This window comes from Lepidochelys olivacea, assembly GCF_965140295.1.
Source record: "Lepidochelys olivacea isolate rLepOli2 genome assembly, chromosome: 7".
In the NCBI taxonomy this organism is placed as follows: Eukaryota; Metazoa; Chordata; order Testudines; family Cheloniidae; genus Lepidochelys; species Lepidochelys olivacea.
This window is the reverse complement of record NC_140417.1, coordinates 67,184,650-67,200,793: the sequence shown is the minus strand read 5'-3', so window position 1 is coordinate 67,200,793 and position 16,144 is coordinate 67,184,650. Positions and strand designations below refer to the sequence as shown.

At 41.3% G+C, this 16,144-nt stretch overlaps 1 protein-coding gene across 15 annotated transcripts in view; it reads right to left on the bottom strand.

Annotated features, from left to right (window-relative positions):
• The window catches only part of ZMIZ1 (zinc finger MIZ-type containing 1), a 470,647-nt gene that overhangs the window by 5,908 nt on the left and 448,595 nt on the right, over positions 1-16,144 (bottom strand). For 11 of the 15 annotated variants that reach the window (XM_084633918.1, XM_084633910.1, XM_084633922.1 and 8 more), the window contains 7 exons: positions 15,234-15,394; positions 14,115-14,182; positions 13,142-13,210; positions 12,220-12,467; positions 11,740-11,820; positions 8,593-8,756; positions 2,185-2,433 (listed from right to left, as the gene is read on the bottom strand). In XM_084633918.1, coding sequence (XP_084490044.1) covers positions 2,185-2,433; positions 8,593-8,756; positions 11,740-11,820; positions 12,220-12,467; positions 13,142-13,210; positions 14,115-14,182; positions 15,234-15,394 — 1,040 coding nt within the window. The remainder of the gene's footprint in view (positions 1-2,184; positions 2,434-8,592; positions 8,757-11,739; positions 11,821-12,219; positions 12,468-13,141; positions 13,211-14,114; positions 14,183-15,233; positions 15,395-16,144) is intronic. The other 4 variants (XM_084633923.1, XM_084633924.1, XM_084633916.1 and 1 more) reach the window with 2 other exon arrangements.

Genomic DNA, 16,144 nt, shown 5'->3' with positions numbered 1-16,144 from the left:
TGTGGCCCACAGTGAATTATTGTGTAAACATAATCTTTGTTTGGTTATTTGTGCCAGTTATTTGGTATCTTTGCACACTGTCTGAACTTGTAAAAAGAAGACTTCTGAAAACTAGAGTGTCTTGAATTGCTGTATAAACACAAGAACAGATCTACATCTATATCTGGATAATGTAGATCTTTGTACAGAAGAGAAATTCTCATGTCATGGGAAACATCATACTGAGCCACACTGAAGCAGATTATTCTGCCCAACAATGAGTACACCATGCTAGATTACTAGCCATTGCATATTTTGAAATTATCTTTTAGTTCACTGATAACAAACACTGCATGGCATTTTTATCCAATCGTTACTTCATAACATGTTCACTGAAGACTAAAGGAATCAACTAATGAATTTCTACCTATGTTTCAAAGAACTCCCACTGCACATTCTGCAGTATTTGTCTCATTACCTAGGTAAAGCAATTTCAGGGCCTCTTCAAGAATCCAACGTGATTCTATCGGTGATAACCATCTCTATCCAGATTTTTATACTCTGATTATCCCCAAAGAATGAGTGCCTAGTGCCTCAACCAAAAGAGCTTTCTCTATGTTACCTAAACATTTGTATGAGAAGGAGCCTCGCTGTTTATGCGACCCATTCACACTATTTGAATGTGGTCTTTAATGGCTTTGTTCAATAGCTGTCCCTCAAAGTGCGTCCCCCAATGGCTTCAGTGTGAGCTTGCTAAGAATGGCAGCAGAATCTGGCTCACAGTAAGGCCATGTCTATACTAGCACTTATATGGACAAAACTTTTGTCGCTCAGGGTGTGAAAAAACACCCCCCAGAGCAACAGACATTTTGCCAGCATAAGTGCTCGTGTGCACAGCGCTATGTCGGCAGGAGACGCTCTCCCACTGACCTAGCTACCGCCGCTTGTTGAGCTGGTTTTATTATGTCAATGGCAGAGCTCCCTCCCGTCAGCATAATGGGCTACAGGAGCGCTCTCACCATAGCACACATGTATCAGTACAGCTGTGCTGCTGGAAGCTTGTAAGTGTAGACATGGCCTTAGAAACTGACCCGCCTAGAACCTTCAGCGTTACTAAAGGAGGAACGACCAGAATGATGTGGGTCACCCTGTCTCCCCTACTTCCACCCTTCCTCCTTTAGTATGGCTATTTAAAGACACGGTGCTGTTCTGTGACATTTAAAAGCATGAGCAATAAATACATGTGCAAGAATGCAGCACAACAGTAAGCACTTCTTTGGAAGTTATAATCACACCAGTTATGGAGTTCACACTAGAGACTGCAAATATGAGGACTGGAGCAAGGTATTCAAAACCAAACCAAACAACCAAACCCTAGCATTAAGAAATGTATGTTTGAAGAAGTGCTTGGCTGACCAAAAGGATTCCTGGAGACAGATAAACTAACTCCTTAACCTTGTTTGAAAGAGAGAATTACGATTTGCTTTGAAACGGATACAGCAGTAACTCAGGATTCAGTCATGAGCTGCCTTAAGCAACCAAACAGGGGAGTAAAGGGACAAAAGGCATTCTCTTAGCTTGCTCCCCTGCAGTGGCTACCCTCAGGGCTGGTCAGTGCATGGTGAGGGAGAACAGCCATTGCAGGGCTGTTATTGCACAGGTGGGTGTGGGTGGAGAAAAGCTTTCACCCAGACACCAGTTAGCATGGAAAGGGATGATAAGTGATGCCAGGCTGGCGCAGATTACTATGTCCTAGGAGCAAGGGGGGAAGCAGGCTCTGAACTATGACTTTCTCAGTACAATTCAGTCCATGCACCTGGGGCAGGGCAACTGTGCCCTGCCCCTTACTCAGGGCCTGTGGAAACTTCAGGATCTAGCCCTTAATATGCAGGCTCACCAGTCCAAAGAAGAAAAACAAATCAGATGCTTAAATGATCTATTGTCTTGAGAAAAGCTTGGAACACCCTCACTAGAACAAAGATATGGCTTGTGTGTCATGCAGCTGCTTACAACAGAAAGGTTTTCTCAGCAAGCCAAGAGCGCCTGCCATCTCAGCTTCAGTGATTACGTTCATGTAACAATGCATGAAACGATGATGTGCTGTGCAAGCTGTTTCCCCTTCCCTCTCCCTGCCCTCCCCCGCCATCTCTCAGAAATGTAAAGCACATTCCAAGGCAGGCAGATGATAGTATGACACAAACTTACATCCAGTGAGGGCTCCGGCATGTCAGATGCTCCCTGTCCACCAGCCTGACCTTCTAAGGCTGAGGAGGGGTTAAAAGTCAGGTCACTGTGTGGATGGTTGCTAGAAGCGGCCTGTGGCGGCTGCCGGGACTGCTGGGTAGGAGGACCACTGTGATGTAATGGCTGCCCTGACTGGCTGCTGGGGTGAGGTACGTGCAAACCTTGCTGCATGGAACTATGGGATTGATCAGTGCTGCCAGGATGAGGGATCTGCGAAGGAGGAAAAAAGCAGGAAAAGAAAGTGAGGCCACAAGGTACAGTGCTCAAGGTGTTTGAAGAAAATGAAATTCCTCAACTGAATGTTAAAACAAACAAACAAAAAAAAGCCATCAGAAAAGAGAATCCCATATCCCAATATCAGAGGAAATGTTTGTCTCTTTAAAGGTTTTCCGCAAAGGGGGGAGGGCACTGGATTTGTGCTATTTATTTGCTTCTTCATGATAAGCAAACAAAGCCTTAAAGGTGAGAAAAGAGCAGGGTAGGAAGGTTCTGCTTATTTCTTTGCATTAATAATCCAGGTATGGATGACCATGTTTTTCCTGGAAGGGTCTATGGATGTCTGGAGAAATAGTAGGATGGTGACATCAAAGAAGGTAGTCAAGGGAAACCTGCTTAACTGAGAAGACAAGTGATCGTTATTCAGACTATTTTGGTTAAGTTGGCAATATTAACAACACTCTACTCCATTCTGGTTATTACTTAATTAAAAACACCTGACAGAAAACCTTTCTTTGTCAGGGATCTCTGTCCTTCAGTTAAAGGCTGAGAAAGTTCCCAGTCCACCTCTGAGTCATCCAAGAAGTCCTCTTTCAAAATCCGAGAAGGTGAGGACTTGTCAGTCCCGACATTTCGATGTGCAAAAAAATTCCAACCCTCCAAATTAAACAAATCTTCAAAATTCTGTTATTGGGATTTTGGGGAATGGTCTTCTGTTCTTCTATTCACATCATAAAGAAGCAATCAAAGGGCACAAGCCCTACTTTCCCCCCTTCCTTTCCATGCTACCTTTAATGTTGGAGTGTTCCTGTGAATTTGACCTTGGTGCCATAAGAAAAAAAGTGCATGAATGTTCATGGAACCAATGTGTTCACGTCAATTGGGTAGATGGATAAGCAAATGTGAACATTTTTTGAGGAATGCTACATATTGCCATAAAGTAGAGCTGAAATAAAAGAGCAAATGCAAACAACAGCATGAAAACAATCCAACACAAACCAACAAAAGCCAGCAAAACTCTGTCAGAATTGACCCTTTCACTTCAAAGGGAATTGTCAGGTTATTTAGCTGGAACATTTTAATTTTGGAAAGTAAAAGGGAGGTTTATTATAAAAGCCTATGTAAATTGAAATATTTTACAACAGTCAAAAACCCGTCATTTTTATTCAAATATTTATCTACAATTCTGTATTTTAATTTCCAGTGGGCCTGACTGTCATTTACACAGAGGTTCCTTTACAATATTCTGGCTATGTAAATGGTGCTGAAAGTGGGTGTAACTGTAATTTAGGTCTCTTTATACTGCCAGAATAGTGCAAAGAAGCCTCAGGCCTTGTCAACACAAAATTGCACTCCTTTATTTATACTGGTACAGTTAAAGTGGTGTAACCCACTCTAGTGTGGGCTTTTGTTATGCCAGTATAATTATTCCCATACAGGAAGAGGAATAAGCTCTATACGAGTATAAAGCACCTTTATGCTAGTATAATTGTGTCCACAGTAAGGGTTCTACTGGTATAACTAGATCGGTTAAAAAAAAAAAAAAAGAAAAAAGAAAAAAAATTCATACCCCTCACTGATGTAGTGATACCAGTACAGGCCCTACTGTAAATGAGTGTCAAAGCTAGTAACGTTATGAAATGCAAGAAAAATTGGACAGTCACTGTCTATCTAACAAAGTGAATAAATGTACACCAGATGTCTGGGAAAATGAGCTAGATTTTTTAAAAAAATATTTATTTTTAATAATTCAAAGTAGTGTTGATAAAATGGGAACTTTTTTAAAAAAAATATGATTATCTTGGACTCCTGTTTAATTTATGCCATTTAAACCCAACAGGCACAACAGTATGAGCATGCTGGAATAACTGCAAGAAATTTATAAAACCAATTATTTAAACCAAGAGCCATTCTTATGTTCTCAGATAGACACACTTCAAAGCAGAGAAATATTTTAGGCAATATGTGAACACCACTGTTGACAAATGATATTTCTGACTAGTCAGATAAATATTTTGGTGACTGAACTATTTGCTGGATGGACAATGATTGTTCAGAACATCATCAAAGGACAGGGAATCCAAAAAAGCTGCATTACAGACCAATGTCTAACTCTACATTTAAGTGTTGATTATAAGGTGAACTTGTGTCTCAGACAGACATTTTGGGCTTTAAATTCACCTTATTTAATGTATTATTTACTCAAGACCATAAAACCCCATAAAATCTACCAGTGAAAAAAAGCCCATGAGGATGCAAAAGCAGGATGCAGCATTTCTAAACATCACTCAGACATCTTTAATTTCTTCATGTCCCTATCTTTTTAACTTAAAAACACTAAACCACATTATAAAAAAGCAGGCTGCACAGTCTAACAAAACTGCTTTCGTTTTACAGCGTGGCATGCACACCAAAGACTTCTAAGACCACAAACTTTTCTGGGTTTTTGTACTCCTATAACTTCAAATGGAGATGTACACAATCTATACAATAGCAGTTTATACCACAAATAGGGATGCAAGCCCCTTCTCCAATTTAATGTCACAAAACAGCACTGACCACATTTATAAGACTGACACTAAGTTCTAGGAATCTTGATGTGAAGTACACCTGCATAGCTATTTTGAAAATGCCAGCCAAAACCTAATATTCCTTTGACCTCAACAGAAAATTGACGGTGGGAAAAGGACTAAGATGTAAATTCAGCAGCCCATCTTTGGATCTCACCACAGAGAGTCACAGTGCTACTGAACGTACGTTATTAATCTGAGTACCATGTTCATATGGAATTCTTCTCCTCCTCTGCTTTTCAGAGCAATAGGCTTGAAATTAGTCTGAAATAACCTTCTCCTTAAAACTTATTTGCAACCGCTGAAATGTTATGAAAACATATAAATATGAAGGAATTGCGCTTACTATGTTGCAGTCTTATCTTACATTTGTAAAGAGCCTTTCCCACCACAGAGTACCAAAACTCTTTATAATCTGGGAGCTTATTTCTCCCCTTGTAGCCTCAGGCTGGATTGGGGATTGATTTTCTCTTCTTGCTACATAGGTGGAACACCCCTGTCGACAAATGATATTTCTGATGATCGAATTCACTGTTACAAGAACCTATGTCTCACCACACTGTATCTCCATTTCCTGGAGTGATCTACATGATCTGTGAAGAAGGATCAAGTTTCACTAGCTTCCCCTCTATGCAGGCTACTCTATACAGTCCATTATGGGATTACTTGCAACTTCCTCTGAAGTATCCAGCATTCATTGGTCAATGTTAGTTAGATACAGGACACTGGCCTAGATGGCCATTGGTATGGCAATTTTATATTTCTATATTCAGCGAGAAGCAGAATAATAAACAAGCTATCTGTATAGAGCTAAAGGTAAACAGCATACACAAACTACTCAATGACCATTTTTTATGTTAATACATCTCTTATCATGCAGTGTGTTACTTAGTTATTTTAATGTATTTATGTCCAGTTCAGGTATGCACTTTATGAGTCTGTGCAATGAAATGCAGGGACTGAAACGCTGTGGGTTTAAAGTAATCTTTCCTGAATGCTTGCTATAGTCAAGTCAAGATTTATCATTTTAAGGGAGGGAAGAGAAAGAAAGACAAAGGGATAAAAATGGATACTTTATAATAGTCAAATAGCTAAATTAGAATCCTAACATACCGTATATACTCATTCATTAGCCCATTCGTTTATAAGCCGACCCCCCAAGATGGTTAGGTAAAAACTGTATGACCCTTTCATAAGCCGACCCTATATTTCAGGGGTTGGCAAACTTTGGCTCCTGGCCCATTACAGTAAGCCGCTAGCGGGCCTGGACATTTTGTTTACCTGGAGCGTTCACAGGCATGGAGCCCCTCAGATCCCAGTGGGCGCGGTTCGCCGTTCCCAGCCAACGGGAGCTGCGAACCGTGGCCAACGGGAGCTGCGAACCGTGGCCAACGGGAGCTGCGAACCGTGGCCAAAGGGAGCTGAAGGGTTCCATGCCTGCAGACGCTCCAGGGAAACAAAATGACAATGTATTAGATATTCAATTCAATGATTCCATAGAGTTTAAAATCATCAAATTTTGGTGTAGACTTGTTTATAAGCCGACCCCTGCTCTTTGACGCATCACTTTTTTACCAAAAATATTCAGCTTTTGAACGAGTATATACGGTAACCTCTTCTACAGGAAATAGCTGAAGATTGAGGGAAAGATTCTCTAATCCAATCTCATTTCCTTGTGCTATTCAAGCAGCACAAGGGAGATGGAATCTGGCCATAACTTGTCAGCTGAGAATCCCCCTCATGTGCAGGAAGGAACTATCAGCTGATATAGACCTGATGGAGCCTACTTTAGTGCCATCTCCCCTCCACTAGCATAGGGTGCATGTCACGGTGAGGAGGAAGCGAACCAAAGCAAAGCTCTGTTCCATCCGTTACCAACTAGTATGAGTAACTAGCTCACAAACTGACCACAGTATCAAGGAGCTGTAAATAGCTCCATAATTGCCCCTTCAGTCTCCTGCACCAAGTGAAGGCCAGAGACTGGAGATAATTTTGCCCTTCATATTTTCTCTTAGCTTACCGCTGGCCACACAACTCCTCAAGCTCTGCATTCTAATATCAAACCACTTGCCTTTTGAATCTTCCGCCACTTGTCATGTGAAATGTCACTGGGTCAACTAGAGGAGCAGTGACATTGCTTAACTCTGATGAACTGGCTGGCTTAGGACTCTTGTTTGAAGTGTTTCATAGCTGGAGGCAAAGCAGAAGTCCTTGCAGCCTTTATACAAAGGGATAGTTGCTTTGCATGGAAAGTTCTTGCTGGTAGCAAATCCTCTCTATAGTACATTTTAGGGCTATTTCAGTTGACTCTGATACAGATAGTCTGGATGGTTCAACAAGCTGATTTCCCAAGGCTTGTACATATGCCTTGCACTATTGCTTATTTAACCTACAATTCATGAAGTTGCTATGGTTTCTGGACTTTTCCTCTGCTGCCAGCCTTCTGTTGGGGCACTTGGACCTGTTGTAACTTCCCTTTTCTCTGCTCCCTTTCTTACTGTCTTCCTAATTCCCCACCATCTTCTTTCAGAAAAACCTGCTGCCATCTAGAAGAGACCTGACCTAAGCTGCTGCCACCACATGTCCATGTTACACACTGTAAATGTGCTTCACAACACTCACTAAAAACGCAGCACATCTGACATGTCAAGTTTTGCGTTCTTCCGTTGCATGTAACACATTGCCAGATGATATACAGCCCCTACACTGTTACTTACACAAATACAGAGGGGGATATGTGTATATACATTAAATTTTACTGCTTTGCTTAAAACAGATGATTAGCCAAGCCTAAAAGCTAAGTGTTGCTGGTAGGTTTTGTACTGCTACTGTTGCTGAAGTGCTGTATTTTCTGGATATAAAGTTCGGTACATGAAATAATCACAATCCAGTGTTCTGAAATGAACAAACTCTGTTCCTAACCTGCCAGTCTTGTGTCTCCATCTGAGATATGAGCATCCTCTGTTTTTTTCTCTCCTCAACAACTGATGTCCTTTCAGAGCATAGCTGGCATCTAGCCTTGAAATCCACAGGTCTACCTCTCCTCATCCAAGGTACTCTCCTACGTCCTGCCAGACCAGTTTACAGGCTGTTTACCCTCCTCCCCCCTCAGTTAACCTTGGGAAGGATACAGTGTTATAATGCTGTGATGCAAAATTCTGTTCCAAAGGACAAAGGCAGACAAGATAGCACCAGTGCAATGCTTTAACAGGCTCTCTGCTGAGGATGAGTATTTACAGACCCTGCTGCCTCGGGAATGAAACACTAGGAATGAAATCTATATTTTCCATGTGCCAGTGCAAACCACTACGACTAACATACTGGACCAGGCTGTCTCTTTCAGCTAGACAAGCTTAACTGACAGCTCAAAAAGCTCAGAACTGCTGCTTCACAGGCCCCAAACCAGACACTAAAAGTGCCACTTCTGACTCTATTACCAGGACATATCTTTTTTAAGAATTGACAAGGGGGAATCCACTAAGAGCTAAGAACAGCTCACAGTCCGATACAGACTCCTCTAGTGCTGCAAGACCCGCAACCTGCATAAGGAAAAATCAGAAAGATCTGGTGTAAGGTTACTTACTGATTCTTGCATGGGGTGACTGAGGGGTTTGTCAAGAGCTGCCATGCTGCTGGGCATGTCTGGAGGGTGAGACAGCTGTGGCCCATGCATGAAGTCATTCATAGAAGTTCCACCAGGATTCCCATGAGGGAAATCAAAATTGCCATGACCTTGGTAATTGTTGCCTAAAAAAAGCCAAAAAAGAGTTACCATGAAAGAGACTCTTAGCTTTCTCACACTGTTCCCTCAACAGTGCAATGCAGTGATTTGGACTCTTACTGTGGAATTTTGTTCTGTGTACTAGAGCAAAGTAGAGGAAGAGAAACAAATACCAAACCAGTCTCTTATATGTCGTCTTCCACAGAAAGCTAACCATTCACCGATTGATAGCACATAGTTCCTATTCTATGAATAAGGGGAAACTGGAGCAGTTCAGATACATTCATGTAGTAACTTGGCAAATGCTGGTATTTTAAATGGCAACCACTTCAACTTAGCACATTCATTTAAGAAAGGAGAAAAACAATACACAATAGTGAAGACATAAAATCCTGGAGGACATTCCACTTCTGGGGACATGGGTTCAAATTTGACTGATGTCCAAGTCCAAAAGTATGTGGTGGTCTTTGTTCCTAAAGATTATTGTCTAACTAGGATTACACGCTTGTTGCAGTTCATCTGGCGTCTTATTGGCAGAACTGCATAAGGAAGTTACTGTGCTCACAGTTGGCATCTATTTTACTGCCCCCTCTTTGGAATAAACATATAGCTTCCTTTAAGATTAATACAGAAGAGGCCTCAATGCTTTGGCTCAAGCCTGTGCTATCATATTCCTTGTTTTCACAAAACTTAATAAAATTCACTCAGTCATTTGGAAAACTGAACATTAATGATCTACCTTTTTAGGCATTCATTCTTTTAATTTGCAGTGTTACAATCTGACTGTGGCCAACATTTTAAAACACAAAGTGCACATTCTGAATGGAAGATTAATGTATTTCCAAAACTAAAGTGAGGTTGGTTTGAGTCTGAGTTCCTTGAAGCACAGAAGTTCCAGGGGCTTTCAAAATAAATGTTTCGGTTTTAGCCCTCACTCACCTAGTTTTAAATGAAGTTAGAACTGGTGCGGGATGGGGAATTGCCATATCTAGAGAATAAAATCCTCTATTTGTCTGCAAAAAGAACAGGAGTACTTGTGGCACCTTAAAGACTAACAAATTTATTAGAGCATCAGCTTTTGTGGGCTACAGCCCACTTCATTGGATGCATAGAATGGAACATATAGTAAGAAGATATATATATATATATATACACACACACACACACATACAGAGATGGTGGAAGTTGCCATACAAATTGTAAGAGTCTAATTAGTTAAGATGCGCTATTATCAGCCAGAGAAAAAAACTTTTGTCGTGATAATCAAGATGGCCCCCTTAGACAGTTGACAAGAAGGTGTGAGGATATTATCACTACAAAAGTTTTTTTCTCCGGCTGATAATAGCTCATCTTAATTAATTAGCCTCTTACAGTTTGTATGGCAACTTCCACCTTCTCTCTGTGTCTATATATATATATATCTTCTTACTGTATGTTCCATTCTATGCATCCGATGAAGTGGGCTGTAGCCCACGAAAGCTTATGCTCTAATAAATTTGTTAGTCTCTAAGGTGTCACAAGTACTCCTGTTCTTTTTGCGGATACAGACTAACACGGCTGCTACTCTGATTTTTGTCTGCAGATAAAGTACTGTATGGTCAGGACCAGTGTGTTTTGCTCCATTCCATTCCAGCCACTGTGCTCCAACTCTCTTCTGAACTGATCCTCTATAGGTGTACAGATAAGTTCACCCTCCATATCCTTTTCTATCCTGGGTGTCTCTGTTAAGACTTCCAACTGGGCTGCCAACTCTGGTGGTTTACTTGATATGAACAGTCGAAACTGAACTAAAGCTACCAAGCTATCATATAAGCCACTGAATGGGATCATATTGAGCTCTGAAATAATACAACGGCTTTGGAGCTTGTTTGCAGTTTGTCAGCTGAAGTAGAGCAGCTTTAAATGTTCAAGTCAAGCAGGTAGTTTGACAAACTGAAGTATCTGCATCATTTGCTTTTCAGCACAGCTCATTTTAAGCTGAAGTTTAATCTCAGAGGAATAGAAGTCATTAGCCATGTAAGAGTATTTCTCAAAGAAGCTGGGACTTTGATCTATCATGTAAATGCTGTAGAGCCTTGCTAATTCTCACTTTGCTAATCTGCAAACCGGATAAGTCTCACAGTACACAGCTGGTCTCACCCCACTTCTCAGGAAAGATTTAGTAGCAGGGAGCTGGAGTGAGGTCTCATACTGCAGTGTGTTTACTGCTATACTGGAAAATATTGCAATAAATAACTACAACTAAGCTACGAACATCAAAGAAGTACTATTGCTACGACTTTGTCCTTCTACAGTGCCTTTCATCAGAGGACATTAAATGCTTTTAAGCACTCAGCCTCACTGCACGGCTATTGTAATGAGAGGAAAAGAGGTAATTTGCCCCAGGTGTCACAGTCAGTGGGAAGAGCAAGGAGCAAAACCCAAATTAAGTGACTCCTGGTCTCATGCTCTAACTACGCTTCCTCCCTGTTGACTGAGTGAAACACACTTTGTGATGGAGTACCCATTATATTGTAATAGTGTTTGTTCACCTACTTGATAATTCAAAAAGCTGGATAATCTGTTGTTGGTCTCACAATCATTGGAGCAAATTATATATATATTCTCTCCAAAATGCCTGAAAGAAGCACAACTCTTGTCTTGTAATGACATTTTCTGAAACTATTGAGAGTTGTACTGAGAGTCATATCATACCACTGCAAAGATAATTGTCTCTAGATTACAACAATATCATGAGAATTTGAGCTACTACCTGCCCCTATAATCTAGTCATTCCCAATATACCAGGTCCTTGAACAGATACCTCCACTGCCTGCATTTAGTCCAGTGTTTCCCAACCTTGGGGCATGTGGTGGCGGAGAAATTTGCATGACTCTAAATCTGACTTCCTAATGCAAAAACACTCCTGTGCTTCTCAGCAAAGTGGTGTATGGTTCTTTAAAAGTTGCCCACCTTCTGTCCCTACACCCACAGTGGCCCTTAATGAAGCTGGCCAATGGAGAAGCTTACATGTACAGGACTGCAGGCTCAGACGGCAGCCCACTGGCCCAAGCTTCTCCATGGTTATCACCCTCAGCAGTATGTGGCCTTCTGTAGAGCGGGAACAGGGAAAGGAAGTCACCAAAGGGAGGGATGGAGGAAATGGACAGAAAGCAAGATGAAGGGAACTGTGTTGGGGCATGACACAAGCAGACATGGGAGCAGCCGCTGCCCATCCATTGTAGGGGGGGATAGAGGTGCTTTATCATAAAATGGGTGAGAATAATTGATTTACTTCATTAAAGATTTTTGCCTAAATACATTCTAAAGTGAAAGGGCTGCTTTAGTGTTTCTTATCAGTAGCTGTATATTTTCTTACTTGCTCAAACAATCTTCCATGCAAGGGCATTCATAGATTACACTGCTACGCACGTGGATCACAAAAACTGACTGAAACACTCAACCATTTTTGGGATATGTCTTCTATACTCTTGAAACAATAAAACCAACCTTGGTTACCATACTCAGTGGAGTTATTGCCCCCTGGTGGAGGTGGAAGGGATGGGTAAGGTGACGGGCCAGGACCCAAAGCTGCAATCATCTCCATCACATTTGGCATGATCATCTGGCTGGGACTCATGGTTTTAAATCTCTTGGAAGGAATGCCATCTGGATCATCTTTGATGTGAATATCTGACTTTATAGGGACTGGCCTCCAACTGCATGTTGGGTCGATTGTAACTTCTTCAAACTCAGAGCTGTAAGACAGAAACAACTTACAATATCACTGGCTCTTGCTTTGCTATCAGTTCTCTTGAACTTCCCACGAAAAGCTGCATTGTAACTTGTGAATTCCATTTGCCCCAAACACAATACAACCTCAAAGTGTTTCCTTTGCAAAGAGCGTGTAGGCAGCACTCTTAAAAGGTGATAGTTTCAGAGCCCTTGAAAAATGAACTCCTCCCTTTGTCCACAAGTGGGTACAGTAGGACTGCAGCATTGCAAACATCTCTGTACGGTCCTGCTTAAAGTGGCACCAACCCAAGTTAGATGGATCACTTCTAAGAGCGAGAAAATAGTTCATTCCCCATTCCATCTTTTGCCTCTCTGATGAGTCTGCCATCAAGAGTGCCAATGAGGAACCAGGTCCATTAACAACCAGACTGAGACAAAGTCACGTGTCCTAAGCTACCAAAGAACCATCAGATTTATAATGAATTTCATTTACTGCTAACCTGCCCTGGAACTGAACAGGTGACAAGCTTCATACTCAGTAACCCAAGCTATTCAGTCTCCCCCTTGCAACTTTCAGATCTAATACTTTTAAACAGCCCTAATCATTACATACAACTGGGGAAAGTCTTTTTAACCCAAGCAGAGAACTGAAGCAGCTGGTCAAAACCAAAACTGGAAATAAAAAGCGTTCACTTACTTTTGTATAGCATTCAGAATACCCCACATATACTGGTCGACCTCCAAGCCCTCCAGTAGAGCAGTTTTACTAGAAAGGAAGAACCCTAAATTGTAATAGCTGCATGTATGTATATAGAGCGGAAGGATGGTTTAGGGGGTAAATCACCAGACTGGGACCTGTTCAGTTCCTGGATGTGCCACACACTTTCTTCAGGATCTTGGGTTTTGTGACTAGCCCATCCCCAGGTTAAAATATTACAAGGAGCAGTGCATTACTGTTTCAAGCTCAGTGTAGATTTCCTCCCCCACTCTACAGTAGATTGATTTCCACCTCTAAAACGTGACCTTGCCTATATTTCCCCAGTGGGGGTACTGAATGGGAGCACTTTAATATCTATTCATCTGAAGTTCAGTCATTTGTGAATTACAACATAGAAGAACAGAAATGCAATCTCAGAACAGACCAGAAGACCTTCTTCTCTCTGACTGTGGCTTACGCTTGATGATCCAGAGGAAGGCAATGAACCCACAATTCAATTGTCCAATGCCACCACTGCTTGGTAGAGAGTTTCTTCCTTAATTTACTTGGAGTTCATGCTGTGGTGCATAAGGAATGACAGCCTTAGGAACTATTATCCTAGCTGAAATAACCTGGTAGGTACCCAATCTTATCAATATAAAGGTTCAAACCTCTTCTGAATCCTGCACAACTCCTTGCCTCATTAATATCCTGAATCAGTGATCCACAGGTTATGAATTGCAGGGGAAAGTATTTTCTTTCATTCATTTTAATTTTGTTGCCTTTTAAATATCATGGAGTGTCCCCATATTTGTATAACATGGAACAAGATAAACCAAACATTTTTAGTGGCCTTCTCCATTCTTTTCAACAATTTTAAACATATCTATCCTATCGCCTCTTATTGTTTGTTTTGGAAGATAACTTAGGACAAATTCTATGAAACTTGCATTTGACATAACATTTCACTTACTTGCATACAGGACACCTCCAAGTTCCTCGTTCACAGTTCAGTTGCAAGTAAGATTCCAGATCAAAGCACTGCAAGTCAGACACACACACACACACACACACAAAGAGACCATATTAACTGAGCCAACTGAGCAAAAATAAAACTGCAGACAGTGGAGAAACAAGACTGCAAGCACTGAGACATAAATCTACAGAAGTAAGAAGGTGGCTTACGGGAAATATCCTTTCCCCTGCTGCATAAAGGCACATAAGACTTTCTAACATTTCTCCCCTTGGTAAAAAAATGAAGACAAAGAAGGGGGATCATTTTCTTGGATAGTGATTGATAAGAGGAATTGTTCAAAACAAGCAGATGCATTATGTTTATTTATTTACATTTACAAAATGCTAAAGCCAAGTGCTGACCATATTTTCTATGGCTTAAAAATACTTCACAAATAATTCCTTGAGTGCAGCAGTACAATTCAAGAGGACCCACAACCAATAAAACTGGGTAACTTAAAAACTCAGTCCCCAGCTGATCCCTCCAATACTTCCTCACCCCATTTTCAAATGCCTGGGAATAAAGGTGAGCCAAGCCACCAGAGACTGGACACAGAGCATTTTGGGCCAAATCTGGAAGGCCTTACTTTTTTAATTGATGTCCTTACTTAGTTTTTACTCTGTCAATGAAGTCAGTAGCAGCTTGCCTGTTTGCCTGCGTAAGGACTCAGGCGCTGTTCCTCCAAACACAAACATGAGTAGTTCCACTGAGTTCAATGGGATTACTGACATGTGTAAGTGTTTCAGGACTGGAGTCTCAGTAGCAACCTCAGGATCTGGCCAATGATGGTATTATTCACGATTACAAGTGAAATGTTATGTGACATTTCTTATTTCATTCATTTCACTCCATGTGATTTTGCAATAGGATAAGAGGAATTAAAGCTTTCATCATCAATTGAACAACTTAGCATTTATTTAAAAAACAGTCACGCCCTTTGGTTGAAATTAGACAAATTTAAAATATAATCTTGAACCACAAAATCTATATGAAAAACAGACAAATTCACAAAACCACTCAAAAGACATTGTGATGCACAGCACAGGGAAAAATGTCAGGACACTGAAATGCACTCACTTGTACATGCTTGCAATCATGGCCTCTCGCTGGGAGCTGGATTCGCCGGAATGTGATTGGACATTTCAGAGACACTTTAATAGCTGTCTGCTCCACTCCATCCTCACCATTTAGTGTTGCATTGCCAGAGGAGGCTGCCACGCTGCTGAAGTTCCTCTTGACTGTTTAGGAAGATGGTATATGTATGCGAAAGAAACCACACATGCACTATGGTTTCTAATGTAGCTGCTTGAAGTCTAGCTGTGCAAATAGTGCCTTCCCCTGCCCTGATAAACTGCATAGAATCCTATATACTTAAGTCAGGTATTGTGTGCACAAGTGAATATGAGCATAAGTATGATAAAAATCAAATTTAGAGAAACCATCACATACTGAAAAGTTACAGGGCTGGGCGCTCAGCCCCTGTTTGTCCAATTTGTGCTGCAAAGGGGATGGAAAGCAGCCCTAAATGGACAGCTAGGGATTCCCCCAGCTTGGGAGGATCTCTGAGTCATAAAAAGCTGACATGGCTAGGGATTCCCCCAGCCTGACAGAGTTCTTCGGTTGTGTAAAGCGAACATCATTGGTTGCTCTGCCCCATTTCCCAATCCAGAATCAGAGTATGCCAGGGAGGTAGCCAAACAGCATGATGCTCTGGCAAGCCCAGGCCCGTGTTATTAAAAGTTTCAGTAGGTGAGTAAAAATGGTGTAGGAATAAAATATTATAACTGAGTATAAGGCACTCTGGATAGTCTTGGTTAATACAATTAATACAGTTAATACAGTCATTGTTTGCAGTGTTGTAGCCAGGTAGGTCCCGGGATATTATAAAGACAAGGTGGGTGAGGTAATATCCTTTATTGAACCAACTACTGTTGGTGAGAGAGACAAGCTTTCGAGCTTACACAGAGCTCTCCTGAAGCTGGGAGCAT